We start from the raw sequence: 27,376 nt of genomic DNA on the forward strand, positions 1-27,376 counted from the left end.
TTGCATCGTATACACTGGGATCCATAAGGCGTGGTGACGATTGCTCGACTATATTTCCGGGTCCACCACGAACGGGGCACGGCGTGAGTTTATGCCCACGCCGTTTGCACGTGCGTTGACCCAGCCTATTTGCCAACCCAATACAATGGGGTCGGAGATGTTGGATTCGGAGATGGAAAGAAGACGATTCTGTACGGTACGGGAGCGGCAATTCCATGGGAAGCCGGGGTGATTACTACGACCACCTCTTGCCTGTTTCTGGCGTCTGGGGCTGAAGCGGATGACTGGCGCCAGCCAGAGCTGAAGCTGCTTAGTGCAAAAGTGAAGCTTACATGAATATCGCTTGCTGCCTGTTACTGTTTTTGTCTGTGTTGACTAATACTTTACTTAGGGATACTGCATCTCGCCTCGGCTCGCGTGGCATGCGATATTAACCAGGCAATACGATGCGATAAATCGGATCGGCTAAACGGACGACGACGACCCAAGCAAGGTTGCATTCTTTCGCCCCAGGACCTGGAATATCCCCCTTACGAGGATGGTGGTCTTTTTCCTGGCCTACGTCTCTCTCTCTAGAGATCTGCCGCAACCATCATCTAATAGCTTCTCCAGTAATGGGGGGGTTCGGATATTACAGCTCGTAAGGCCAAGTAAAAATGAAATAAGACAGAAAATAAAAGCAACCCTAAATACGTTCCGTATAAGCAGGACAGATACGAATGCTACCGCGGGGGTGGTTTTGCGCTGGGTTTGCCAGAGGAAAAATCAAGGCGCCTTCGCCTCATCTCACCCCCGCGGGTCTCTTTTTCCTTGGCCGGGCGTCAATACATCGGATTCCCGGTACGAGTTACGAGTGGCAATGATTTGTGTTTATTTATTTCATTTTGGCTCTTTTTTGCGGCCTTGTCAAGGGCACTTGTTGGAAATTGGCAAACTAGTAATTGCTGCTATAATATCAGCTTTGCCCCGGGTTAAGGGGGGGTGTTTCGGGTAACCTAGTATAGCTTCGCTGCTTCCTGCCTTGTACGAAGCATGTTACAGGAAACAAATCACGTACGCTAGATAGGCAAGGCAAAGGATGGAGAAGACCAGGGCTCGGCAAGCTAGCTGTATGGGGGTTCTGTGGTCTGTTGTTGGTACTGTATAGGGCTGCTGCTTGATTACTTATACCTGCTTCCTTACGAGGCTTGGTGGTGCCAGCCTTATCATCAACATGGGGTCACCGTGGGCCTTTTTCTCCCTCAACCTTATATGCTACTGTACATGATGGGATATTGCCCTGTGGCTGAGGACACGGCCGGATGGTCGGACGGTCGGGATTTTTGTGGATGGGGGGCGTGGCCTTTTTCTTTTCTTTTCTTTTTTTTTGATGAGAAAAAGGGTAATAACATGTTAGTGCGGCTTTTCGTACGAGACGCCCCCCTCCCTTGGGCCTGTTCCCTTGTTTTGTATAACATGAAGGCTTGTCGGGGGTGGAGGGACAAGCCTCGTGGAAAAAGCTCGCTTGGTTGTATTATCCTGTTCGTTCCGGTTCGTCTTATAATAAGAAGAAAGGGAAAAAAAAGAAGACGGCGCTATTCTCACAAGGTTTTCGAAAGGGGACAAGGCGGGAAGACGGGGGGGTGTGTGTGGACAAGGGGGGGACCATGACGAAGTGAAGCCAAAAACGAAAAATTAATAAGAGAGACGAAGAGTAAGAAAAGAGACGAGAGGGAAAAAAAAAAAAAAGATGGGGCTGTAAGAGTAGCGCCATCGTAGATCGGGATGGCTGAATCTCCAAGACGTGATTCGTGAGTTTTACGAATGGGAAGCGTTGATTCGCAGAGGCTCCGGGATTTCAAGGTTCGTTTGCTCTCTGGCGGTTTACTTCTTATTTTGGGGTCGTGGTTTTTCGTACCCCCCCCTTCTCCCACTTCCCTTTTCCCTTCCGCCTCGTGCTAATCATTCATCATCATCCATCCCATCCATCCCATCCATCCATCCCTTTCCCTTACCCCCCGCGCGCGGCCTCGCTCTTTCGCGTTCACACGCGGCATTCGGGAGGGGACTAAAGTCGGAGCTTACCCGAAATGCATATGCAAAGCACGCGATTGACGTTGCTTATTGCCGTTTGGCGATGGTGAATTGGGGTGGTTATGGGCTGTTGTTGGGAAGGCGTCGCTTTTTGAGCTGGGAAGCGGTGCTGCGGACACCATAATACGCCCCCCGTGGCCATTGTCATCATCATCAGCATCGTCATCAGCAGCAGCGGCAGCATCATCATCGTGGCCATTATCTCGATTCAGCAGGTTCTCACGTTTTAGCTATTCATTACTCATGATACAGTATGTGCACATAGTACTATTGCCATGGCAAAAAATCAGGGTAGCTTTCCGTGCCGGCGGTGTTTTTTTGGGGGCCGCCGCCTTGCTTGGCATTGTCTGAATATAGCATGTGCTTGCTTATCACGGATGGGGCTCCCGCTGGGAAAATCCCCCAGAAATAAGACAACCTGGAAACGACTATAATCGGAGAAATGGTCGAGTTTGGGAATTATACCTTGTTTTTACTTTTTTGTCTCTTTCGATCCTTGGCATGTGCGTTGCATGCCGCAATCTACGTGCCGCAGGGTGGTTTTCGAGCTAGGCTCTGTTCTGAAGCGTAGTAATCTCTGGGCACTGCCACCTCCCAGGGCTTTTTTTTTTTTTTGGTGTCTGGTGTGTCTTGTTATATGAGAGGACGACGGTACTTTTCCGAGTTTGAGAGAACGACGGCGCTAGCTGGGCCGCATTGGCATGGTGGTGTGGCCATCATCTCGGAGACTGTGTAGAGGCCGCCGTCAGTTGGACAGCCTTGTTGGCAGCGGGTCTTGAGTAGCAGCATTCCTTCAGGGCAGTATTTTGCGAGGTCATGGGTTTTGTCGTCATTGGGCATGTCACTCGGGCAGCCTGGCTTGATGTTGGGTTGAGGAGGAGGAGGAGAAGAAGAAGAAGCAGGTAATGGCACATGTAAACACAGAGGGAGGAGTACTACGTAGAGTAATACAGCTGATACAAGTAAAGTACAGTACGTACTGTATATTACGCATTGCCTAGTACAGCCTTACCGGTGATTAACACAACAGAGCCCCCCCCTTTCTGCTCGGGTAGAGTTACCAAGACGGATATCCGAGCTGAAGAGACGGAAACAAGGGGTGGACGAGACGGCTGATCACCTCTCTCATCTCATTTATTATACTCCGTACTATATAATATATAACATAGGTAGGTATATATAGAAAAAAAAAAGGAAAAAAAAAAACAAAAACAAATAAAATACAGTGAGAAAAAAAAAAGAAAAGAAAAGAAAAAAGCCAGGCAAAGCGGGGCAGGCCGCACTGCCCCACTCCCAGGGCACGCCATGTGCCGCCACCTTCCCGTCCGCTATGGAGGAACCGGTACGTGGTTGTGGTTGGGGCCTTGGGATGGCCATGTGCAGGTACTCCCAGGTACCCCATAGGGCCATAGGGGGGCAGAATCGCGCCTTGCAGGTACAGGTAGTAGCGCTAGGTACATAGTACTGCCGCATGCACCTGCTACCAAGGCACGGTACAGTGCTGGACAGGTGCTAACCTGGGCTAGGCTCGGCACTGTACTCGTATGTACCTGGAGAGTTGATGCTGCTCTCTGTCTGTTCTGTCTGGTGGATGTTAGTGAGCTCGAGCGCTGTAGTTCCAGCAGGTTAGATAGGTACCTGTAGGTTAGCCCTGGAGGTGTAATAACGAGTATGTACCTACTAGGTACTTTGCTGTAATACAGTACGAGTACATATACTCCGTATTCCCTTTGCAGATCCCCTCGTGGCAGTACATAGGTACAGTCCCAGTACCGTCGCATTCCCAGCTCAAACGAGGCAAAATCAGCACAAAGCAAAGCAAACAGCTCCAGAGCGGCTGTACATAGACTACCTGATACCAAGCAGCGATGCATAAGAGTGGCGCTCCTCTCAGCCCAATGAATGCCCCATGTCTCGCCAGCTGCTGTGCCAAAGTGCTGTACTATGTAAGAGCATGCCGCGCCTTTTGCCCTTTTTGCTCGCTATCGACACGCCCCCTTTGGCTGCCCGGGTTCCCTCCCGTACAAATTACTATGGGCGGGTACTTGCTTGCACCGGATTCCCTCCGTCCTGTGTACCTAGGTAGGTACGGATATAGCATTAGTAGTACTATGTACGGTACTCCGTTGTATGCCCAGTAGTTAAAGTACGAGTAGTACGAGTAGTACGAGTAGTACCTAGGTAGTAATAGTAAGCCGCCCAGACAATTGAAACCAGAGCGGTTGCCGACCGGTACACACATAGAGGCCGATGCCAGGCGGCGATAGGGTCGGTGCTTTGGGTTCGGCCGCTCAGCAACAGCGCTCTCCAGTTGACCCGCCGCGACGCCCGTCTGTGTCTCGCGCAAACAAGATGCGGCGCGGTACGAGGGGAAGGGGGGGGGGGGGGGGGGGTGCTGTGGAGGGACAGGAAAGAAAGAGAAAAAAACGATGCCCGTGTTGTCCTCAAGTTTCGACGGCTTCCGTCTGTCTCTGTCTGTCTCCGTCTTTTGTCTCGTCTTGTTCTGTGCCGGATCCAGGTCCATGTCCAGGTCCGGGTCCAGGGCAGCAGCAGGCGCCGGTCTTGTGAGATATTAATGCAGGCATCGCAAAAAAAGGGAAAAAAATGCGAGATGGCTCGAGTCATGGAACGATTGGATGGGCTTTGTTTGACCCCAAAGAGAGAGAGAAGGAGAGAGAGAGAGAGAGAGAGAGAGGAAATACGGAGTACTATACTAGGAGTAGGAGAGGTGGGCTAGCGGGCCAAGTGTCGCTGAAACTTGACACAGACAGATGCACAACCTATGGATGAGATCCTTCTGCCCACTAGGTATAGTATAGGTTGGCGTTATTATGAGTAGTCTATATGTATACGAGTTGCCTACTTGCCTACCTACCTATAATGAGCATCGCGGGATTTTGAAACTGCAATGGATTGCGATCAGGGCGGGAGCTGTGCCTGTACTCGTACATGTACCTGCGTCGTCTATGGCAGGGCAGCACAACGCTCAGTACCTGTAACCACGTGCAGTAATCAAATACCTTCAGCCACCAATTGCTGGGCTTACAGAGGGAAGAGCCTTAGAAGTCGCTGACTGATGACGGCCTCTCCCCGCAGACCCGCAGCTTCAATCCTTCATCCTTCACCCACCATCCACACCACCTTTTCCTCGCGCAACGGCCTTCCAGAAAGCTTCCACGCATCTTCCCCATTTGGCCAATCCCCTCACCTTGTGCCTCTGCGAGCTTTTCCCATCACCACACAAGACGGGATAGACTGACTACAGGCCACAGAGCTTGTACTCGTGCAGCTTTGGGACCGCCTGGTTGCTGAGGCGTTGTGAGGGGTAAATGCAGTAAATGCAGGGCTTCTCCATGCCTCCCTCGTTTGCGCATTTCCAGCCGGCATCACCATGGTCATGAGTACAGTATCCGGGCCATCCATCCTCAACACCCCCCTCTGCCAGAGCTTGGTGGTGAATCGCCGCCTACAAGGCCTCAGGCAATTTATTGCTGCCATGTACTCCGTATAGTACCGAGTATGACCGCCATGACTGATGTCCCGTCATCAACGGGGGAAATTACTCGTGTGCTCACTACAGTACAGGCGTCGGAGTTGCTGCGGACATAATTGCGTCTCTCTTCTCTCTTTGCTGCCCCCTTTCTTTGTAAACGATTACAGGTTGCCCCCGTTTCCAGAGCGCGGATGCTCGCTCGGCAATGGCATCGGAATGAGGAGACCAGAGGAAGAGGGGAAAGCTGCGGGAGGCCTGTGTTTGCTTCATATCGTTGCTACAGTCCATGTGAGTTGGGCTGCATGAATCCCACCGGCAAAATAGGATTGTGTAACACACGGCGGCGTGACCAATGGTAATTCAAGAGGCTAGAAATAAACAAGTACAGGAGGCTAATTGTTGAGCAGCGCAAGACACAAGGCCATGGCTGTAAAGCACAATCCCGGACTTCATCTACACGACGCATGCATGCACCCCGTTGCTCCGGAACTCGTTATCGTACCATATTTCATGCCAACGGGCGTAAACGAAATATCGACTCATGTGCTGTCTCATTAATTAATCAGCTCCAACACATTTGGCAAATGCTTCTTGCCACATGTGTTCTCCTCCCGGCGGGCGTCATCAACCGTCTAAGCGGGCCCTGCTTAAGAAAGCATTATGTACGGTATTATTGAGCTTCTGCTCGGAGAAACCCAAATCCATCTGGCCCGTGTGCCTGGGATACTCGAGATACCCTCTGCGCGCCTGAGTCCCCGGCTTGCCGTGGCGTGTTGATATCTGCGGAAAATATCATCACGCCGTTTCTAGATTATGGAAGAAACAAGTCATAATATTCTCCGGGCCAAGTCATTGCGTGTGCCCTACACCGACACCATAATTCATCAGAACGGGTCCGGCGCCTCCTCGCTAGGCAGCAACGAAACGCCGTCCTGGGCGTGTTGCTCTGCTTATGACAAGCACGGCATGATAGAGTTGTCTCCTGATCCTTCTGGAGGCTAAACAGCCTCTACTGGTCTACTGGTCTACTGGAAAGAAAACCATGTCCGCGACAGTGTGACGAGCCGGAGCCCTGCCGGAGCTGCCGGGCCCTGAGCGGGATCCAAGTCGGTGCTGCATGGCGTCCGACGAGATCCGGCGTCTCTCGGCGTCATCGGGACCCTGACAAAACATGGACGAAGGCGACAGTCATCAAGATCGGGAGTGGACATGGTTTTGGGTTTCCACTTGCCTCTTTTTCTTCTTGTTTTATTTCTCCGTGGGCAGAGAAGAGGGCTAGAACTTTTACGCCTGCATGTCCTGGGCTAAAGTAAGCACTACAGCATCTATCGAATGACCCTGCCAACAAAACACACACACACACGCATACACGCACAAAGGAAGAAAAAGAAACAAAAAAAAAAAAAAAAAAAAAAAAAGACTCGTCCTTTCAGGGTCTAATCGTCATGCAGGTCTTGGTATCTTCAATGACGGGATGCAGGGCTCTTGGCCAACGCCCGTCAGCTGGGCCGCAGTGGGGGAGGAGTCGAAACCAAACTTTGACGATGCCTCTTTGAAGTAAATGCCAGGCAGGATTAGTCTGTTTTGACGGAGACACCGACAAGGTGTAATTCTGGTCCTGTTGGAAAACGCTTCTTGATTCAAAATTTTAAGCATTCACCGGCACTTGAGGAGATTTTGCTAGATCGGATCCTTGAGCGTTCAACGACACTATCGAATCACGCATCCCGGGCTCCATGCCACTACTTCCAGAAAGGCAGGCAGACATCGCAACGCCCGTGCCAGTTTGTGGGATCTCTCCCCAGGAAGGGGTATAGTTTACGTATATGCTACTTTGACTTACCGCATCGATCTTTATGCGGTGTCCACGTCCTTTACTCTCCATGTTTTGTGGACTCACTCAGGAAGCGCATACGCTGAGACTATGTCTAGTCCGTTGCTCTCAAACACATCGCCAATTCCGTGTCTTTTTGAGTTTCACTCGTTTCGTTCTCGTTTACAAGGCCGTCGCTCCGTCGCCAGTGTACAATACGGCCCTTTTGCGGACCGGGATTCGCTGCGCGAAACCACGTAATACTTACTCACTTACAAAACGCATGGTCACGGGCCTTCTCCAGGTCACCGTATGAGAGACTACCGTATACGCGGAATGCAATAGCCTCCGTGGCAGCAATAGGACGGCAGCAGCGACAGGAAGCTTTCTTGGCTCTCCCCGGGCTCCCCATCTCGCGGACCCTATTTCCCACGTTTGCAGCCTTACATGATGACGCCGCCATCACATTGACTTTGCCACGATGACGGCTTTGCCGCCACGTTTTTTGTGCCGTGTCCTCCCCCCCTTTCATGCCTCGTGGGTTTCTCTTTCTGGAAGACCCTGTTAATGACTAAGGTCACAAATTTGGGACAGGTGGCTACGTGCTCTCGTATGCGTTTACCCTTCCAGGCAAGTTTAGATCAGCGGCGCGTGGAGCTTCAACTTCCCCCATGCTATTATTAATTTGGACGGACTCGGACGTGGCTGCTGTCATGTCCGGCATGTCGAACCACCGGCTGATGCGATTGTCACCGTGACCATCAGGAAAAAAACGCCCGTTGAAGGGAAACTGGGGAGGGGTATTGTCCTGATCCGTTTATGTTTTCAGCGTTGCTATGCTCAGCTTATGGTGTTGTCACCGGTGGTCGCGAGTCTTTGTGATATGGAATCCGGCATGTCACTCCCCTCGACAGAGGAAGCATTAGGAGTCCGAAGCTCTTAATTCCCGACATCCACTGCCGTGCATGCCGGGCTTGTTATGGGCCGGCCGTCAACTTTTGCTTACTGTCGCTTCCGTTTGCGGTCCGAGATTAAGCCCCCCTTGCTTCACCTTGCAAGGAAAGTTGAACACTCTGCAATTGGGGACCACTATCCAGTCCTAGCCTCTGGAACATGCTGTCAGTTTGGATATCTGGTTGTCAATTGCAAGCCAGGAGGATTATGTCCGCATCATCAAGTTGACAAGACAGCTTTTGCGCTGCCCATGTGTTATTCCCCCCCCGGTTACGTCCCAGAGACGATACCAATCTTGGGCTGTATTAGCAAATAGCAACTCAGCTATAAGCTCATGAACATTCATCCACGGGAAACGCCTAGACGGTGACCGGATTAGGAAACAATGACGGAATGAGTTTATCCATACACGTTGCTGACAAGGTGGCAAACGGAGACGCCCCCCCTTCATGTCTTCCCGCGCAGGAAGTTTGACACGGCCGTACTTACTCGTGCACTCGCATGTATGTAAGCACGTCCGTGGGTCGAAGCCTTCTAGAAGCCCATTAATGACATTCCATGAGGAGCAGCTTATGAAGCAACTTACCAGAAACAGTAAATGCCAGCCCGGAGCGTCCGTACGTCTTGAATCCTTTGACCGCTTTGCCCAGATTTCTGCTTTGAAGCTAGCCTCACGTCATCTCAAGGCACTACCCACCCGTTCATGACGGCGACAACAAACTGCGCATAAAGATTCCATTATTCAGCCATTGCGATTTACTGTTGTGCGTATTGTCTGAGTTGTCAGGTTGAAAGAGTTGCAGTCTAGCTATTCGGTGATCCTCCCCCCTCTTTGGGCTCCGATTGACAACAATACAACAACCAACAACCAACAAGAAAAATAAAAGAAGAATAAAAGGACAATAGAGTTTGATAGGGCTGAGGTTGGCCGACGGCTGTGACAGAACGGCAAGGCTGTGCCCCCTTTGTTACAGAGAAATGGGGACAAAATACATTGACACTTTGCTGAAGCGTTTCATTTTTAGTGCCCAGGTCAAGACACCACTAAAGCTAAAACGGCCCCAAAAAGCTTGCTTCTGCCGCTCCCTAGTACAATATGCTAGGGGGTATTTAGCATCCTTAGCCATCTTTAATATCAACGAGCAACCATGCACGATGACGGCTTTTCCCTCGGCCGATTCGGCCGAGCCAAGCCAACCCGGAGGGATGGACCGATCTGGTCGAAGCCCCCGAGATGGCGCTTCTCGTGTCCAGTCTGTGCTCTTTTTCTTTAATGCTGACATTTCATTCCCCCCATTCGACAGGGCTGCGTGTCAGTTTTTGGGGGAGGGGTGGTGTAATACTTTACTGTTGTATTCCGCCCTTGTCCGTTTGCTGCTCCCACTTCCGGAACGCCCCCCTCCCCTCTCTCTCTCTCTTCCCCCAATCCAATCCAATCCCATTCTTGTCGTATGCGGATTCAGAATGCGAGGGAAAAAAGTGGCTAGGCGAGATTCGAGAGTAGTCGAGCCCTTCCGCTCCGCGCTATCGATCAGTAATTTGGTGAGAGAGGGGCACGCCGGTCGTGTCTTGTGTACGTAGTAAGACTCTTTTTCACGGGATGGATCGATAGGCGTCTGACAGGCGGCTCTCAGATAAATGAATTCATAAAAAGACATCGACATTCGAAGTGGGATCCAGAAAGATACTATGTACACGACGATACAGTACTGCACAGCCAGAGGGAGGGTGTGTTTCCAAGCGGTGGTGTGACGTGTTATATCCGTTGTGTGGGATATGAGCAAGGGTTGAGCCGGCTTGCTTGTTTTGCTCTTGGTTATCCCGCTCGTTTCTCCGACTCTCAAACGCGAAATGCAGAAGGATTTCGGTGACCAGTCTGGGAAGAGAAGTTAGCCAGGGAAAGAAAAAAAAAATGGAGGCCAGCCTTTTTTTTTTCTTCTGCAGTTCCCTTCCAAGCATTCCTTGTTTCGACCAAGCGGTGTTCGGTGTTTGCATATTATTGCGCAATAGTGTTTATGCCGGCTGAATTCTGGCCCCCTCCCCCCCCACGGCCAGGCATGATTTCTTCCCGAACTTGTTGGGGTCCTTTTTTTTTCTTGTTCTTTCTGTCTCTCTGCATGCATGAAGAGAAAAAAGCGTAGCATTGCATATAGGCGAAGTTGGGGGTGCTCGGAGACATATTATCGTAGCAAATAGTAAATGTGCCTGTTCATTATAGCGTAGTATCGTAGGCAAGTCTGTGCGGTTGCAGTGTCTGTAAAGGGTCCGAGATGGGGGGGGGGGCTGCCTTGATGCTCCCCCTTCTCTTTTACCTCACCAAAATCCCGGTGAATCGCGGCGCGTGACATTTTTCTGACGGGACGCCCTTTGGCTTGTCTCTGCTCTCCATGGCCAATCAGCGTCGATGCAATGTCACGGCAACGGCATAGGAACTTCGCCCAAATACCGCGGGTAGTTTCGAGGCCGGAAGGATTGTTATCCTTGGCGTGGGCTGGGCCTGCTCCCGATGGTCGGCATGTTGATGCCCGATTTGCTGTAATTGGTGATTATTTTCATCGATTGTCTCGTGTTGGGGCCCATACATACGACACGCATGTATATTCATCTCTAATTATATCAGTGAAGAGATTTATGCTGAGGATGAGTTGCTTAATTGCATGTGTGAGTAATCAAGGGTATCAGGCTGTGGAAGCTGGGGGCAGTTAATTATGTGCATGCCTGATCAGAACTGTATGTGTCAACTGCTGTACGTCCATGTTGGCGATTCGTAGGGATATCTGATGGTGTGCTTTTCCTTTGGCGTGGGGGGTTTGCATGAAGACAATCTTCTACATTGTTCGGAATTTCCTGAATTGTACCCTGTCGACGCAAGTAAGATATTTACAAAAGATGACCAGACTCTAACCCCCCGCATTCTATTCTCAGGGTTGCATCAATATCGTGCGTTTATACCCTTCTCTTCTTGTATGAGGCGACGAGGTAGGGGAACTTTCTACTTTTAATGTGACCTATACATGCTACAAACAAGGGAATTGCTATGACTGAGGATAGTCACATTATGTATCTATCTTATATATGCCGTATTTAAGTCATGGGTCCGATGTAGGTGGTGGCGTTGCATGCAGCAATGCAGGGTGATCACAATATGCCGATCCTGGTTATTTCATTTCTATTTCTCATCTACTGTATTTCCCAGATGACTGCCAGATGTGATAAGCGGACGAACGGAAGTTATGGTGATTGCTAACCTATTGCATCTGTATCTGTTGTAAAAAATTGCTGAGCACTGACTCCCGATCTATCGTTCATCGAGATACTTGTAGAGTGTGGGCTGTTCAGCTCTCTGCAAAGATCTACACAGTTCTGCTATTCTAAGAGTTGGCTTTATGACAAGTCGTCAGATCTTGATTGGCTGTATGCTTGGCTGGCTACGTTCGATCGATGGTCGGCAGAGTTTGTAAAACTCGCCGATGGACGGATCCTTTGCCGAGAATCGTATTTATCTTGCGTATTGTAAGGCTATATACTAGCCTAGAATAGCAATGAATGCCTATTTTGTACTTTACTAGTACATTCTATGGTACATTCTAATTGAAATCTGCCAGTCGTGATATCCATGACTGTGTGGTCATAAGTCCTCAATCATATAGCTTCATCAGTCTCAATGACACTCAGCTGCTTGTTCTCAGGAATGCTCAGACAACCATTCTAGACTATCAATGGCAAAAGGAGATGACGCAATTGGACCCCGTTGAAATCTTTCAACTGTCCAAGTCTCCACTACAAGTTCTCCCTATTCCAATAGAATTCTAACCACGTAGCTCAGGAACCGTCCACTTCGCGTCCTTGGGGTTATTGAAGCTGCCAAGTGTATATAAATGGTATTTATATATTGATTTCATCAACTGATAGCTTGAATATATGGATATCCTATCCATAGTACAGCCTTACTCTCCTTTATGAAACCAGCGTCACCCCTGGAATTCAAGGAGCAATTAACGAGTTGAAAGGGGGCTGACTAGTAGACCGGAGTTGATATACATGAATATTTCATTAATTTTGACCTCGAAAACAGTATGCAAAGAAACTACTAATAGTGCAATGCATAGAAGATCCAATTGTCAGTGAAGTAGAAGAGCAGGACTTCTCTCCCAGGATCAATCGCAGTGTATCTGACTATCTGAATGGGAAAATAGTAAGATTGTGATGTCTTGAAAGAATTACTCTTCTAAAGTATTTGCCAACCTGTCAACGGGAGAGTTTTAATAACCGAATGAATACGTATTCGGAGGGAATTTGTAGTCTTCTCAGAGACAAGCTAGACGAAATGAAATAGTCTTCCATCGCATTATCAATGCTAATGAAATGGTGAATTGTTTGAACAAAATAATACAACTCTTACTATGCTTTGCAATTGCTGTGTCCGTGGACAAACAACAGTTCACCCTTTCGGAACAAGCACGGAGGTATTACAGCTTCTCTTCGAATGGCCATCCTGAGTCTCTCACAAGCAACATATCCATCCGAGACTTGGAGACGACCCTTTCAACATGTATACATTGAAGAATACAAATGCCTCTCAAGTGACGTACAGAATCAATCCCACCGCGGATCACCGCTGGCTAGGTACTAAGGATTCATATGATGTGCACATCGTTTCGTGGTATTTCATATTTCCAAGCATACACGTGTAATACACTGGACGGACAAAGTGTTGTTAAATGATGAATTATACTCACGAAAAAATAACTCTAATATGAACATGACTTATTGGACAAACAAACAAAAATTAGGCTCCTTCGTTTTCTTCTTTGAAACAACTATATTGAGCCTCGCAGCGTACGAAATGTGTCATTAATTATTTACTCTGTCTATATATGTATATTAAATGAGAAACAGAAGAAAATCTAGAGCTTTCGCTGTCCTCTACCTTCGAAGCTTGCAAGAAAGGGTGCAGTTGCCAGTCAAAGGGTGCTTCTTGTACTGCGCAATGGCAGCGTTCTTGACGGAATAGTCAATGAGCTTGCCAACACCCGGAACCAAAGCGGCGGCAAAGTCAAATGTCGCCGGAACGCTGAAGCCGCCAAACTGCTTTCGAATGTTGACATCGTTCATGATGCCCTTCGAGCTGACGGAGAAGTCGTTGAGTGGCGGCGAGACCTCTCCGGACAGGAGGTTGGTGGCAGAAGCGTACTCCTGCGCGGCAACAGCCTCAGAGACGCCGAGCTGCTTGACGAGGGCCTGGATGGAGCAGGGCTTGAACTTGGGGTTGAGCAGGAACTTGTTTGCGGCGTACATGGAGGCCATGAAGCGAGTCAGGAGGGCGTTTTCAGCCTTGTTGCTCAGGGAGGACTGGCGGATGGTGAAGGCGCTCGATGTGACGGGGGCGACGACGTCGGAGATGCGGGCGAGGATGTTGGGAGCCTGGCCGGGGGCAAGAGCCTGGCCCTCGACGGTGAAGGGATAGGTGAGGATGGTGGCATAGACAGCAGTGCCGTTGGGGAGGGCCTCGTGGACGAGGGCGCTGAATCGCTGGGGAGTTCCACCGACGGTCTATATAATAGGAACTTAGTTCTGTGTCCAATTGCTTTTCCTTTCTCTCTCTCTCTCAACTCACCATGAAGTAGTAGTCGTTGTTGGCCAGCGTCAAGCCGTGGGTGGCCAGAACATCCTGCAGCAGATATGCGTAGCCGCTGAGGGGTGAGTCGACAATGATGGGCTTGCCCTTGAGCTGGTCGATGCTAGTGATGGACGGGATCGACGCGAGCACCAGATCCGGGCCCTGGTCCAGCTGGCCGATGACCGTCACGTTCTGGTTCTGGTTGAAGCGGTAGTTGAGCGCATTGTCGACCGTCGCCGTCAGGATGTCGTATTGGCCGTTGAGGATGGACGCAAACGCCGCTGTGCTGTTGGGCACTTGGTTGTAGACAACGTTGAGGCCGTTCTCGGTGAAGAAGCCCAGCTGGTTGGCGACCGAGTATGTGGCCGTGGCCAGGCTGCGCTCAAGTCAATGCTTTGGTCGAGATAAGAGAGATTCCGTCAGACTCACAAGGCGCCATATTGGACCGTGTCCAGAGCCTGGGCGCAAGCCACGAGGCTGGCCAGCACAAGAGAACGCGACTGCATTGTTACTGAAGAGTCGGGAAGACGAAGAGAGACAGGGAATCTGTTTTTGGGGGTTTTGTTATTTTTTCTTGCGTTCCCCTCTATCCTCTGCTTCTAGAACTACATGATGGCGACACATTGCGCTTGACAACGTAGTTATATGTCTCTCTGATTAGCGACACACTCAACTTGCGACGGGGTCGACGCGCAAGGCTCATCTTGGAGTCGGGACAATCTTCTCGCGAAGCTAGCCATGTCAAGTAAAGCATGGTTGCAAACACGTGGTGGGCGCGGATATATTCGATGACATTAGCAACGGCCACCGCAACTGGGGACGGAGCAGAGAGACTAAAACGAGGTCCCTGTTTGCTACTCTTTTGCTGGGTGTTGTTGGTTGACCGTTTCAATAGCAGCCTGTTTTGGTTCAATTGTGTCTGGGGGACCTTGTCGAAAGCGGAACCAAATTAAGCGATTAGTGGGCGGGATTCGGCGAGGTGACATTGCCATCGGGGAGATGAGTTGCTGGGTAATGGCTCATCTTGTCTACGCCGGGGAGAAAACCATCCATCTCTTGTGCTGGATCTACATACTCGTGTGTAGGTGGGTAAGAATAGGTAGCTATCTAAGCGGCTGGCGGACTCAGACTATCTCAGCCCCCGGAACAGATCGCTTGCCAGGCGAGAATCCTCCATATCTTCGCATATCAAGGCTATTGATGCACTTCTGCAGTGAGCGGACCGACGAGAACCCTGGCCAAGGTCGCCTTCTCCCGCATTTACCGACCTGTTGGACCGTATTCTTCAGCCCGTCAGTTCTAGCGCCGTCGCAATGGAATACTCTTGCAAATGCTTCACCGAACTGTGTTGCGGTTATCGGGAATAACACGAAAATGGGGGTCATGCAAAGCTTCCACCTGTCTATGCCATTGCTCTCCCTCTCGGCATTCCTCCCGTCTTGGCAAAGGAGATGGGTGGGTATACATGCTCCCTTTAACAAAGCGTTGACAACCGTTTCTGGCCAATCCAGTATCTTTTTCTATGCATTTGCAGCGGGTTGCTAAAAGGCAAAATAAAGCAACTGCACACCCAATTGCGATTGAGTTCTCACGACATCCAACCAAATATCTATGTGCCACATCCAGCGGCCTGACCCGTCCCTTATATAGGCACAAAGCCCACCAGCGCTGTTTACATGGAATCAGAATCAGCTAAGCCGACTAGCTTGAGACCGAACTCCCTTAGCAGCAGTTTCCTTTTGAACCGGAAGAAACCCGCGAGGACTTTTTGCTAACGCCTAATAGTATACTCTTACACGGAATGGTTTAAATCCAAACGCTAGTCCATAGCACGAAAAATCGTCTTTTGGCTCCAGCATACGTGTTGTGCCGCACAACGTTGCCATTGAACATGCAATCGACAGGCTGCGACTTTAGTTTAATGACGGGTGGGCTTCCTTGGTTTAGAATGGGGGCCAAAGTGCATCTAAGGCACGACATAGTTGAGAAGAAGTAGAACGCATCTTGTTCCACAGAACTCGGATATTCGGAAAATTAAACACCTCCATTTTCCTAGGACAGTAATTAATTGAGGGCTGTCTTTTTCAGATTACTGATATCGTGAGGGAAAGGGCGAGAGAATTGTCAGAGCTTGACTAGATACACTGTGGCGAGCATTGCGTGACTTGTCTTGGGATCGGGTTCCATTTTCGCCTATATTCTCTCAAGAGAGGCAATTGTCTTTGTCATGCTTTCGGCTAGGCCTGACCTTGGTGAGTCATGTTTACTTATCCAGTAACTCCTCTAACCGACGGCAAAGAGCTGTTCATCATAGGAACTGTACACGCAATTCGCGTTACCGTGTGGCTGTTCTTCTAACCTGGGTAGGAAGGGAGGCCTGTCCATGTTCCAGGATGAAAAAAAAAAAAAAAAACCACCGGCGTTCTAGTAAAGACTAATACTTCGTACTTGCAAGAAAGACTTGCGCCACTGGCAGGTGGCTGCATTTAAGTGTCTTGTTGACGATTTTTTTTGATTATTTTCCCGTCCAATGGAATTTTCCCAATTTATCCAAATGGCCGAAGGATTAGGACGGCGACATTACCCCTGCAAAGCTCCATCACTGACACACCGGGATACCGGCAATTGCTCCGAAATGCAGGAGATGATTGGTATGGATTCCAAAAGTGCCAGCGTTGGCTTCGCCTTGTACTTGACGAAGTTGAGACGCCGGTTCAGGAATAGGTTTAGCAAGCTGAATTGCAACTCAGCCGCCTAGTACTCCGTAGCACGTGGTGCAAATGCCACCCTATTTCCGAAACCGGGGAGCGGAAAGAAAAGGTGATGGAGTCTCGTCGTATCTTTCGTATTTGCCTAGTTCATGGCCACTTTCAGAAGCTCGAGTTTTCATTGTTGAACATACAAAAACTTGGTGGTTAATAAGGGGATTGTACTTATGCCTGTTGACTAGGCTCCTGGTCCTGAGAGGGTATAATCCATACTCTAAGACGATTCGAGACTCTGCAAGTCCATCTCAACAGGCAGGGTAGAACCCACAACCTGGTTGCGTGATTTCAACGAGGGGAGAACCGGCAATGTGGCCCGTGCTGGAATTAGTTGATGATGCTAGTATGCGGAAAACCTTTTCCGGCAATTTAGACGATTGGCAAGCTGTCAAGAAAGGCACTAGTGTTGGATCTATTTATCGTCAAGGAACAGTATCAACAGACGCCTTCTTGATACGGAACACAATCAAACATTGTTTCGCGTTTTGTAGCCTGAAATCTGCTGTTACATTCTGCAAGCTCCTCCGCCATCTGAACTGCTGTCCCTGCAGGCCCGCATGACTTGCAGGGTTGTATCACCTTTACGGAAACGAACCACTTGTCAATACGACTCTGTGACACGGTACCAGATTCTCTGCCGAGCTGAGGTGGTAGTAGTTAGTAGCAGTAAGAGCAACATGGCCAAACTAACGCAGGGGACCATGAAAGGGGTTAGTTTTCCTGGTCCTCCCGGTCTTCCCCAACTGTGGCAAAGTAGCAGCCCGAATCCTTCTTGATCACTGCCGGGGGCTTGACGGCCGAGGGATAAACCATAAATCTCGACCTATAAGCCAACAGTCCCGCCCGTTCTTCTTATCTACCGTGATGTGCATTTTGTGATCTATCGGGCCCCCCCATCGAATTATTGGAGCTCTGCCTCGCATGCCATGATCGATTTTGGCATCGACGCGCCGTTCGGCAAGCGCGATGCCATCGATGATGGGGATCCGAATCCCCGCGGCGAGAGTCTCGCTCATCTGTCCATCATCTTCGTGTGCCTAGCTGGCTTCTTTGTCATCCTGCGGCTGTTTACGAGATACTTTCACACAAAAGCCTTTGGAGCCGACGATGCCTTGATTGTGGCGGCGCTGGTATGGACACCCTTTAATGTTCTTCACAAAACGTAGCGCTGGATGGGAATCAACGTCTAACTTGTGTTCTCTCTCTTTTTTGTTAATAGGCTCTCGCTTGTTGCATGACAGCCGCTTACAACGGAGGTTCGTTTTGTATTTGCCGCATCCATGTCTCGTGGCTAACATGAAGGAAACAAAATAGAAGCTGGAAATGGGTTTGGACTTCACAGTACCCAGATCGATGCGCATCACAAGATCCTAGCCTTCAAGGTAAGCACGGGAAACGAACAGCGGCTGCGAAAAAGGCGATGGAAAGACGAGCTCTGACATAAAAAGCATAGTGGTTCTTTGCCGCTCAGATCCTATACAAGGTCACGACATGCCTCACAAAGATGTCCCTGGGCATGCTGTATCTACGCATCTTCCCGGACCGCAAGTTTCGCATCGCCGTCGTCAGCGTCATGGCGGTAACCGCCGCTTACACGCTGGCCGCAGTGCTGTTGACAATCTTTGCCTGCAAGCCCATCGAAAAGTCCTGGAATAAGACCTTGCCTGGCGTTTGCGTCAACTCGATTAGCATCTGGTACTGTGAGTTGAATCCGTGTTGGCTATTCTGTTGCGGAGCCTTGCTAACCGTTATTGAAACAGCAACATCCGTCTTGAACATTATCACGGACATTTTGATCATCGGACTGCCAATCAACGAGATTCGACGACTCCAACTGCCGCTGGTGAAGAAGTTGCTGCTTTGCGCACTCTTTAGTCTCGGTATTTTCGTTATTGCTTGTACCGTTATACGAATGATTACTGTGTCACCACAGACGACAGCTTCGGATCAGACTTGTCAGTCAAATAATTACCTACAACTCCTTTGACCCTCCACAACGCATGCTAATATTGGGACTGTGCAGATTATCAAGCCGTATCCAACAGCTGGACGTTTGTCGAGACCAATGTCGGGATTATTTGCGCTTGTACGTCCCTTTCCCGTTCCAGATTAGATCAACTCTTCTCCCAATCTCCTACAAGTTCCGCGTTAACCAGAGAGTTTCTGCAGGTCTACCGATTGTCTGGGTACCTCTCACAAGGCAGGTGCTTCGATGGCTAGGACTCGGAGGAGAGGAAACAACTGTCACGAGCAAGTCCGGCCAGGTCTATGCCCTCGGATCACACAACCATGTCAGCAGCGCTCGAGCGCGCACCAGTCGTCGTGACGCCGAGGGTGATAGCGTGGAGGAGCTCATGTTTGACGGAATCAAGATGACGAGGAGGTTTAGTGCTCATGTAACGGAGGAAGATCAGAATGCGAAACCAGCAACTCCAGCCGACGATCGGCCTTGGGAAAAGATCCCCAAGCCGCGCTCATAATATAACTACTTGTAGTGTTTTCTTAAGCATCGTTTCGAGTCCACCAAATGGCTACCCGAGATGTCTTGTTAGGCGTCTCTCCATCTCGTGGCTGTCTGAACTAGAATACACCAGCAACTCCTAATATTTTACAAGAAAGAAGAAACAACCCGATAACCTAGGGACGTTCCTTCTCGCGATTCTCGTTTCATGTTTACTAGGTTACATTCAGTCCCCTTTGGGCTCATGTTAGGGCCATTCGGATTATGGCTCTTATCAGGGTTCAAGCAGGATACACAAGCGTCACTCAACACGAGCAACGTGGGATTTGTGTATGTAACTGGATTGTGATCATCAAAAACCAAGAGGCCGTTGGCCGAGACTTATCGACGCCTCCCCAGTGTGAACTCTAAATCTACCTATCACTATGGAGGGTGCGCAACAGTTCTGAAGAATTGACAGAAAACGGAGAGATGGGCTAATCTCCATTGTTAGGAGGCAAAGGGTGAGGAAGTTGAAAGAAAGCATCTAGGTTTCATAAAGGACTATAACAAAAGGAACACTCCCACTATCCCATGAAAAGATCAGAGATAAATACGATCATTATTGTATACTTAGCTGAGAAGTCGTTGCTAGCTATCTACTCGATAGCCTCTGACGTGTTCACTCTTTTCTTTGTACCAAGACTTCTGACATCTATATACCAAGGGTATCAAAGTCTGGTTAGTAAGGAAGACATACCGATTGCTACTAGCCCAAAGCCCATGTGGCAAGCATGAAGTGATTCTTCGTCATGAGACTCATATGTAAATAGTATAATAAGGAACGCCAATAAGTCTATTTGCCCTATTTTCCCTCAGTTGCGCTTCGAGTTCATTTATGACACATGGCCAGCCTTGAACGATGTTCCTGATCCAAGCGAAAGCGAAACAAGATCATCTTCAATGATCATCAGACGGACGATCTAGTGATTGTGATCATTATGAACCACCCGTATCGCCATGAAGCATAAACCTGCTTTGGAATCATATTAAAATGCTCACTGCGTTCAACTAGGTGGGTAGAAGATGGTGGGCAGGTGATCTGAGATTATTGAATCTATATAAGTAATCATAGGATGGAGTATACACATAGCTCTCCTCCTCTCGCATCATATATATATATATATATATATAGAGAGAGAGAGAGAGTCTCTGAGTGAGTGTGTGTGTGTGTATGCGAGCTCTACTAACTAAACCAAACCTGTATGCGCTGATATGAGATTAAATGTCGATTACTTTTGGTACAGTATTTTCCCTCTTTTTGGTGCCAAAGAGGGTAAGCCATATTGGGCGGAGCTTGTCTGCTATGGTATACGGTATATCGTCTGAGCTGTTGCTGTCAGAGTCAAGATATAACTACTAAGAATACACACCAGGCTGTATGCCCAGGTACTACGTGGGTAGCCAGGTACCATGCAACGGTAATTCAGTCCATCTTGTCACTGTCAAATCTGGTACGATGGTGAGGTTCTCAGCAAGATGGGCGTTGTGGCCACCTGTTAGTAGGATACTAGCAGTTTAGCTGTCTGTTGCAGCGTGACGGTTGTATCTACTAACAGTGGCGACGACTGGAGGGTATTAAACTTTGCGGCACCCTGTTTTGGCGTCCTTACATCGAGCAGAACCCCCAAGGCGTGTATACAAATCGATCAACGTGTTTGAGACTCCATATTGCCTTCACGAACTGCCTGAAATGCTGATAAGCAGAGCATCATTACATTCATTCTTTGAACGCGTCAGCAGGGAGAAATGCCAAGACGGCAAAGTGGAGCCGAGAGTTAAGCCGGGGAAATGGGGATTTTTTGTCCTTTCCTGAGAAGAGGCAGGCCAATTGCGCCATGATTGCGAGCAACGTGGGTTGTATTGGGTATGTCTGTATAGCAGAGGAGGCAGTTCTCTGATTCCGAGTTCGCGGACCTGGTTGTGGCTCTGCTGGACATGCCATGTCTGTTCAGCTCATCAAAGATCAAGGGTGAAATACTGTAACACGTATTCTGCAGCGTGGATACTCGGCGTCGTACCGGCTAGCAACTGGAATGGAGGCGCTATCATGCCGAGTCCCGCACGACGTAACCAACAGCCAGGATGACATTGATGACAGCGACTCCGTTGTTCCCCTGCGGTACTCCGAACAAAGAAACCCGATCGTACAAGTATGGAGCCGCGCTTGCGCCGTCACTACCGAACGTTGGACCACAGCGGCAATTGCTCGGGTTGTTGTGATGCAGCTTTTGGTGGCAGCGATAGCCGGGGTTTCAAAAGTTCGATAGGGCATCAAATGCGACAGACGAGTGTCGGGAGCTAACTCTAGGCACAGGATCACTGCCCTATTGATATTGCACCATAGAGCGACCATTAGGATGTGCGATATGACATACCATGCCGCTTGTACGGAACGGCCTGTAGCACCTGGTGCATGATAGATCCTCCGCCTCTTATTACTCGTATGTGCCGGCCACTGGCAGCTTGTGCTCTGCATGGCTGTGTTTTGGGACCCTGCTCAGTGTCGGACAAAGCATCGAAAAGCTGACACGAGCTCTCCATTCGCCAGCTGTCCGAGCTGTCGACTGATGGCGGATGACTCTCAAGCTGCTCTCGCGTGCCGTCTAAGCCGATCGCCATCCGTCCAGTGGGACCTTGACCACGAGCCATGATTGCCGTGTGCCGATTAGCAGCCCCTAGCGCCCAATCGCAGGCAGAGAGAGACGGGATAGACTTCGAAAAGAGCCGCTAGAAGCGTTTGCTTTTCTGTTGCTGCTCTTCTGTAGTGGACGATACTAGGTATAGGATTGGGTCCGTCATGGTTGCATGTCTGAAGCCCAAGCAAAAGCCCAAGCCTGAAAACGGTTGTCACACGGGCGAAGCAACACTCTGCTCTGTAAGATAGATAGGCAATCCGCAATGTAGGCACGACCTAGTACGAGTACTGTATTAGCAGTCATGCAGCTGAAAAGACGATGCAACGCCTTGATGCCTTGTTGGCCAGTGGAGAGCTGGGCATCAGGAAGAGAGCCGTGACGATCTCGCCACTAGGGATTAGGGATGAGGGCTGAGAGCCGATTTTGCCGTTGAGGAGTGGCGTGTAATGCAACTTGCGCGGTTGCACGGCAGAGGAGGGAGAGAGAAAGAAGAAAAAGATATGAAAAAAATAGGAGGAAAAGGAGAAAAAAAGAACGCATCCGGAAGATGACGGCATCACAAGCAATTCACGCACTGGGATGGCAAAGTTGGGAAGTTGAAAAGTGAGGAGGTGTTGTGTTGATAGGTTAGCTGTCAATTGGATTGGCTCGTTTCTGATCGCGATACCGCACCGGCAAGTACCCGCAACCTGGAGTGTACTTGGCTGCAGTGCCAAGACGAGCTCCGATGCTTCGAGCAGGTACTTGCACCACCCGCAGCAAAACGCTGCAGCCAGCATGTCGCATTGAGGCGCAGCAGCCTCTGGCAAGGTGACGCTCCAGGTACCCTCTCGCACGGGAAGGCCATCGGCAGGTGTCTATTGCCTGTACTATGTAGAGCCTAGAGCCGCTTGGCGTTGCCAGTGAGGCTTCGGGTCCAGAAGAAAGTACCGCGCAGGTACCCCGGCCGTCAGAGTGTGACCGACTGATGAGTCTCGCCTGTTGCTGGCTGCACCAACTGGGAGCCACTGGGAGATGTTGATCCGATCAAGTTGCAAGTACCTGGACCCGACCTCGCACCCGCTACGACGACCTGCGACGACCTGCGGAGTACCTGGCGCCCTGCCTGCCTCGCTCGCTCAGTGGACAGAAGAGCCCGCTGGAGACGGTCCAGAAGGCCCAATAAGCCCCCAGAGGCGCTAGGACGGCCCCCCGAGAAGCGAGAGTCCACTGCCAGAAGCCCGTCATCCCCAAATCCGCCATCCGTCCCTGCGTCCAGGCCTTGCCCTTGGCGTCTTTTTCGTCGGCCTTGGACTCGTTCTTCTCCAGCTTTTTTTTCTTCTCTTCACCTCCCACTCTCACTAAGCTCTGCAGCCTTGGCCCTTGATCCTCTGCCCCGTGCTGCCCACTGGCCTCGCCGGCCTCAACGTCCCCCGAATCGAGAGACGACAGCGAGCGCCGTCCGACTCGTCGCCCCCGGTCTGGCTCATCCTGTTCGATGAGCGACGACGAGAAGGCCGCTGCCACTGGCGGGGTGGCCGAGATGTCGCCCAATTCGTCTCGCCCGTCCATCGTCGACGACAATATCAAGGATGTTATTTCGGTAAGGACGCCGTGGTCGGGGCAATTCCGCCTGCTTCTGTTTTTGCGCTGGGAATGTTGCTGCGCGGGCGGTGTCGCATCTGTAACAATGGAAGCATCACCAGCATCACCACCGCCAGGGTTCGGGTGCATGTTTGGTTGGAGGGAATGAGAAAAGCCATTGAATGGGCCAACGACGACGCCATTCGCTGGCCTCAGCATCCTCTTGCGCTCTCCATCTTGTTCTGCAACAGTTGCCACCGCCCTCCCCCCTCTCCTCTGCCCTTTTTTTTTTTTTCTTCGCTGCTTCTGCTTCTCCTCTCAAGACCTGGCATTCGTCATCAGCTTCCTCAATGAATTGGCACTGACTCTTTGGGCTTCTTCGCCGCCCGCCCCCTTTCGCAGGAGCCCTTTTCCTACGACGAAGACGATCGCGACTACTTCTCTCCGCAAAACACCACCGAGCACGACCTCAACGTCACCGAAGATGATCTGCTCGAGGCCCAGGAGCTCGCCTCCCGGTATACCCTCCAAGAGGTCCGCGATATCATGACCCGAGTCTATCGCGTCCACGAAAAAGACCACAACTTTCCCTCCATCATCATCCACAAGATCAAGGCCTTTCTCGAAAATGAGTCTGTCTTTTCCAACCCCGAGAAGCACCAGCACCTGATTCAGGAGATGAAGCTGGAAGCCGCCCTCGTCACCAGCAACAGCCCCTACGCCGAGGTTCGCGCAGTCGTCAGCAACAAGGACGATCCCACAACGCCCTGCTCGACCATCCGCAGCTGGGTCATTGGCCTGGCTTTCAGCTGCCTGCTGGCCTTTATTAATCAATTGTTCGATATTCGCCAGCCCGCCATCCGCGTCATGGCCAACGTTGCCCAGCTGCTGTCCTACCCTGTGGGTAAGGCCTGCGAGAACTGGCTGCCAGACGTCGGCTTCACTCTCTTTGGCACATATCACTCCCTCAACCCGGGCCCCTTTTCGAAAAAGGAGCACATGCTCATCACCATCATGGCAAACGTGGCTTACAACACGCCCTACACCAACAACATCATCTGGGTGCAATATTTGCCCCAGTACTTTAATCAACCCTACGCATCCCACGTTGCCTATCAGCTTCTCATTGCCCTGGCCACAAACTTCATTGGCTACGGCATGGCGGGAATCTGTCGCCGCTTCCTGGTGTATCCGTCGTACTGCGTGTGGCCGGCTTCTCTCGTTACCATTGCCCTCAACAAGGCTTTTCACAACGAATCTAATGCTCCGGTCGAGGGCCCCTTTGGCAAGAAATGGAAGATATCTCGCATCAAGTTTTTCTACCTCATGTTCGGCGCCATGTTTGTCTGGTTTTGGTTCCCCAACTACATCTTCACTGCCTTGTCTAGGTTCAACTGGCTGACCTGGATTGCCCCCCACAACCGCGACCTCAACGTCATCACTGGAATCAACCACGGCCTGGGCGTCAACCCATTCCCGACCTTTGACTGGAACGTTTTGCTGTGGGACTCGGCCGACCCCCTCATGGTCCCCTTCTACAGTACGCTCAACCGTTTCTTTGGCGTCTTCATCTCCTTCTGGGTTGTCCTCGCCTTCTGGTACAGCAATGTCTACGACACCGGCTACCTCCCCATCAACAGCAACCGTGTATATGATCACTTTGGCAAGCTCTACAACATTAGCCGGGCCGTCGACGACCGGGGACTGTTCCACGCCGAAGAGTACAAAGCATACTCGCCGCCCTTTTTGAGCGCCGGCAACATTGTCATTTACATGTTCTTCTTCGCCATCTATACCTCGACCTTGACCTACGCTGTGCTATACCACCGTCACGAAATCATCATGGGCTTCAAGTCTCTTTTCGCCAGCTTTCGCAAGAAGAAGAACCCGATCAAAGACGAAAGGGTCCTCGACGTCCACAACCGGCTGATGAAGGCATATCCCGAGGTTCCAGAGTGGTGGTACTTGATCTGCCTCGTGGTCGCCATTGCCCTGGGCGTTGCTGGCATCGCCGGGTGGGACACAAACACATCTCCTGGAGTTGTGTTTTACGGCCTGGCGCTCTGCATCATCTTTGTCATTCCCGTGGGCATCATCAAGGCCATGACAGGTATCGAGGTCACCCTCAACGTGCTGGCCGAGTTCATTGGCGGTTCCTTTGTCGATGGCAATGCGCTGGCCATGAACTACTTCAAATCCTTTGGCTACGTTACCTGTGCACACGCTGTGTGGTTCTGTAACGATCTCAAGCTCGCCCATTACGTCAAGATCCCGCCTCGCCAGACCTTCATCGCCCAAATCATTGCCACTTTTATCAGCACCATTATCTGCACCGGCGTTCTCAACTTCCAGATGAAGAGCATCACCGGCGTCTGCACTCCCGATGCCCAGTTCAAACTCACCTGCCCAGGTGTCAACACCTTCTTCACCGCTTCTGTCCTGTGGGGAACAGTCGGACCGCAAAAGATTTTTGGCCATTCCGGACAGTACACGGAGATCCTGGTCGGGTTCCCCCTGGGCATCGTCGTTGTCGTCTTCTTCTGGGGGCTCAACAAGAAGTTCCCCAAGTGGACCTGGACTCGGCAAATCCACCCAGTGGCCATCATGTATGGCGGCATCGTCTGGGCACCATACAACATGTCGTACGTCTGGCCGTCTGTTCCGATTGCGTGGATTTCCTGGGTTTATCTCAAGACTCGCTTTGTGTCCTTTTGGTCCAAGGTATGCGGTTCCCCTCCCCTTCACTTTAACTCTTGGATTTGTACTAACTGATTCTGCACAGTACAACTTTGTTCTCTCAGCGGCCTGGTCTTGCGGCATCGCCATCTCGGGCATCATCATTTTCTTTGCCTTGCAATACACCGACGTCAACTTCCACTGGTGGGGCAACATGGCATCAGACATGGGCTGCGAGGGCAAGGCATGTACGCTGAAGCATCTTGCGCCAGGGGAGTATTTCGGGCCGCGCATGGGCACTTTTGACTGATAGAAAATGGCGCGATTTTTGCTTTCGGCTTAGGCTTAGGATTTTTTTTTCTTTTTCTTTTCTTTTTCTTTTCTCATTTATTCTCATCTTCGTCTGAGTGCAAGAATGAAAAGCACTCGGCGTTGGAGTCATTCATAGTGGAGTTAAGGGGGGAGGAGCATTCACATGGCGGGAACTGCTACATAAGCATGTTGGTCTGTTTTTGACACTTTGTCCTTTTGGTTTTGCTGTTATTTCTCACGTTTGTCTTTGGTCTGCTGCCTTTGGGAAGGAATGGGATGAGTTATACCCCTATGTCGATCTGATAAGAACGAGATGACTGAAATGAAGAGCAAAGCCCACTCTTTCAGGGAAACAAGGCGTTTAGAGATTTGTATAAATGCGAACCCAAGGCGCTAGAAACGGCTACGGACGGGGCTTTGGTTTAGTGGATGGGGATGGATGGACGATGGATTTTGATGCTAGAAATTCAACAACTATTTATTCAACTCGTATGTCAAGTTGCGTTGATGAGCGCCTCCTTCAGTGAGCTTGTGGTGAGAAGTTCCAGGTTGGTCACTGAGAGAGCTGCTGAGTCAGACTCGGCTGTGCCATCAAGTATAGAGTACCTGTTTCAAAGCTGGATCAATGCCGCTATCGCCTGTACAGGAGACCTTTCTGAACCTGTACCTGCGTACCTGAGCTGCACCCTTCGTTTCAATTGGCCAGGATGCCCTCCAGCCTCGCCTCTTGGATGCATATGAGGGCGAGGTTGAAGATGCACGATGCACGATTCCATCTCTTTCTCCTCTTTCTCGTCCGACTGTGGATGCAAAGGAAACAGCACCAGCCGCTGGCCACGCCCAGCCGATACCGCCCATTATGAATGCCGGTAGACAAAGGGCCATGATTGCCTGCAATTACTGTCGGCAGCGGTAGGTTCAGGCACAGAATCGACAGCCTTTCGTTTGCATGGACTGACGACAGCCCA

General features: G+C 50.5%; 6 protein-coding genes across 6 annotated transcripts; 3 read left to right on the forward strand and 3 right to left on the reverse strand.

Moving 5' to 3' along the window:
- Positions 1 to 2,706: 2,706 nt before the first annotated feature.
- TRIVIDRAFT_204689 (uncharacterized protein) lies at positions 2,707 to 4,597 on the reverse strand (the record flags this gene model as incomplete). Its single annotated transcript, XM_014097280.1, has 6 exons — positions 2,707 to 3,026; positions 3,591 to 3,683; positions 3,755 to 4,010; positions 4,106 to 4,151; positions 4,191 to 4,250; positions 4,314 to 4,597. 6 exons carry the CDS (start codon positions 4,595 to 4,597, stop codon positions 2,707 to 2,709), a joined length of 1,059 nt encoding a protein of 352 aa, XP_013952755.1.
- Positions 4,598 to 8,607: 4,010 nt separating this feature from the next.
- TRIVIDRAFT_187107 (uncharacterized protein) lies at positions 8,608 to 9,319 on the forward strand (the record flags this gene model as incomplete). Its single annotated transcript, XM_014097281.1, has 2 exons — positions 8,608 to 8,867; positions 8,920 to 9,319. The coding sequence occupies 2 exons, from the start codon at positions 8,783 to 8,785 to the stop codon at positions 8,994 to 8,996; spliced, it is 162 nt and encodes a 53-aa protein (XP_013952756.1).
- Positions 9,320 to 13,259: 3,940 nt separating this feature from the next.
- TRIVIDRAFT_59385 (uncharacterized protein) lies at positions 13,260 to 14,459 on the reverse strand (the record flags this gene model as incomplete). Its single annotated transcript, XM_014097282.1, has 3 exons — positions 13,260 to 13,886; positions 13,951 to 14,329; positions 14,383 to 14,459. The coding sequence occupies 3 exons, from the start codon at positions 14,457 to 14,459 to the stop codon at positions 13,260 to 13,262; spliced, it is 1,083 nt and encodes a 360-aa protein (XP_013952757.1).
- A 3,185-nt stretch (positions 14,460 to 17,644) lies between these two features.
- Positions 17,645 to 19,222, forward strand: TRIVIDRAFT_78159 (uncharacterized protein; the record flags this gene model as incomplete). Its single annotated transcript, XM_014097283.1, has 7 exons — positions 17,645 to 17,848; positions 17,938 to 17,974; positions 18,033 to 18,100; positions 18,172 to 18,418; positions 18,479 to 18,673; positions 18,742 to 18,804; positions 18,888 to 19,222. The coding sequence occupies 7 exons, from the start codon at positions 17,645 to 17,647 to the stop codon at positions 19,196 to 19,198; spliced, it is 1,125 nt and encodes a 374-aa protein (XP_013952758.1).
- A 2,174-nt stretch (positions 19,223 to 21,396) lies between these two features.
- TRIVIDRAFT_69923 (uncharacterized protein) lies at positions 21,397 to 21,870 on the reverse strand (the record flags this gene model as incomplete). Its single annotated transcript, XM_014097284.1, has 2 exons — positions 21,397 to 21,446; positions 21,597 to 21,870. 2 exons carry the CDS (start codon positions 21,868 to 21,870, stop codon positions 21,397 to 21,399), a joined length of 324 nt encoding a protein of 107 aa, XP_013952759.1.
- A 1,509-nt stretch (positions 21,871 to 23,379) lies between these two features.
- Positions 23,380 to 26,406, forward strand: TRIVIDRAFT_69922 (uncharacterized protein; the record flags this gene model as incomplete). Its single annotated transcript, XM_014097285.1, has 3 exons — positions 23,380 to 23,439; positions 23,823 to 26,141; positions 26,203 to 26,406. The coding sequence occupies 3 exons, from the start codon at positions 23,380 to 23,382 to the stop codon at positions 26,404 to 26,406; spliced, it is 2,583 nt and encodes an 860-aa protein (XP_013952760.1).
- Positions 26,407 to 27,376: the final 970 nt, after the last annotated feature.

This window comes from Trichoderma virens, assembly GCF_000170995.1.
Source record: "Trichoderma virens Gv29-8 chromosome Unknown TRIVIscaffold_86, whole genome shotgun sequence".
Classification (NCBI taxonomy): Eukaryota; Fungi; Ascomycota; class Sordariomycetes; order Hypocreales; family Hypocreaceae; genus Trichoderma; species Trichoderma virens.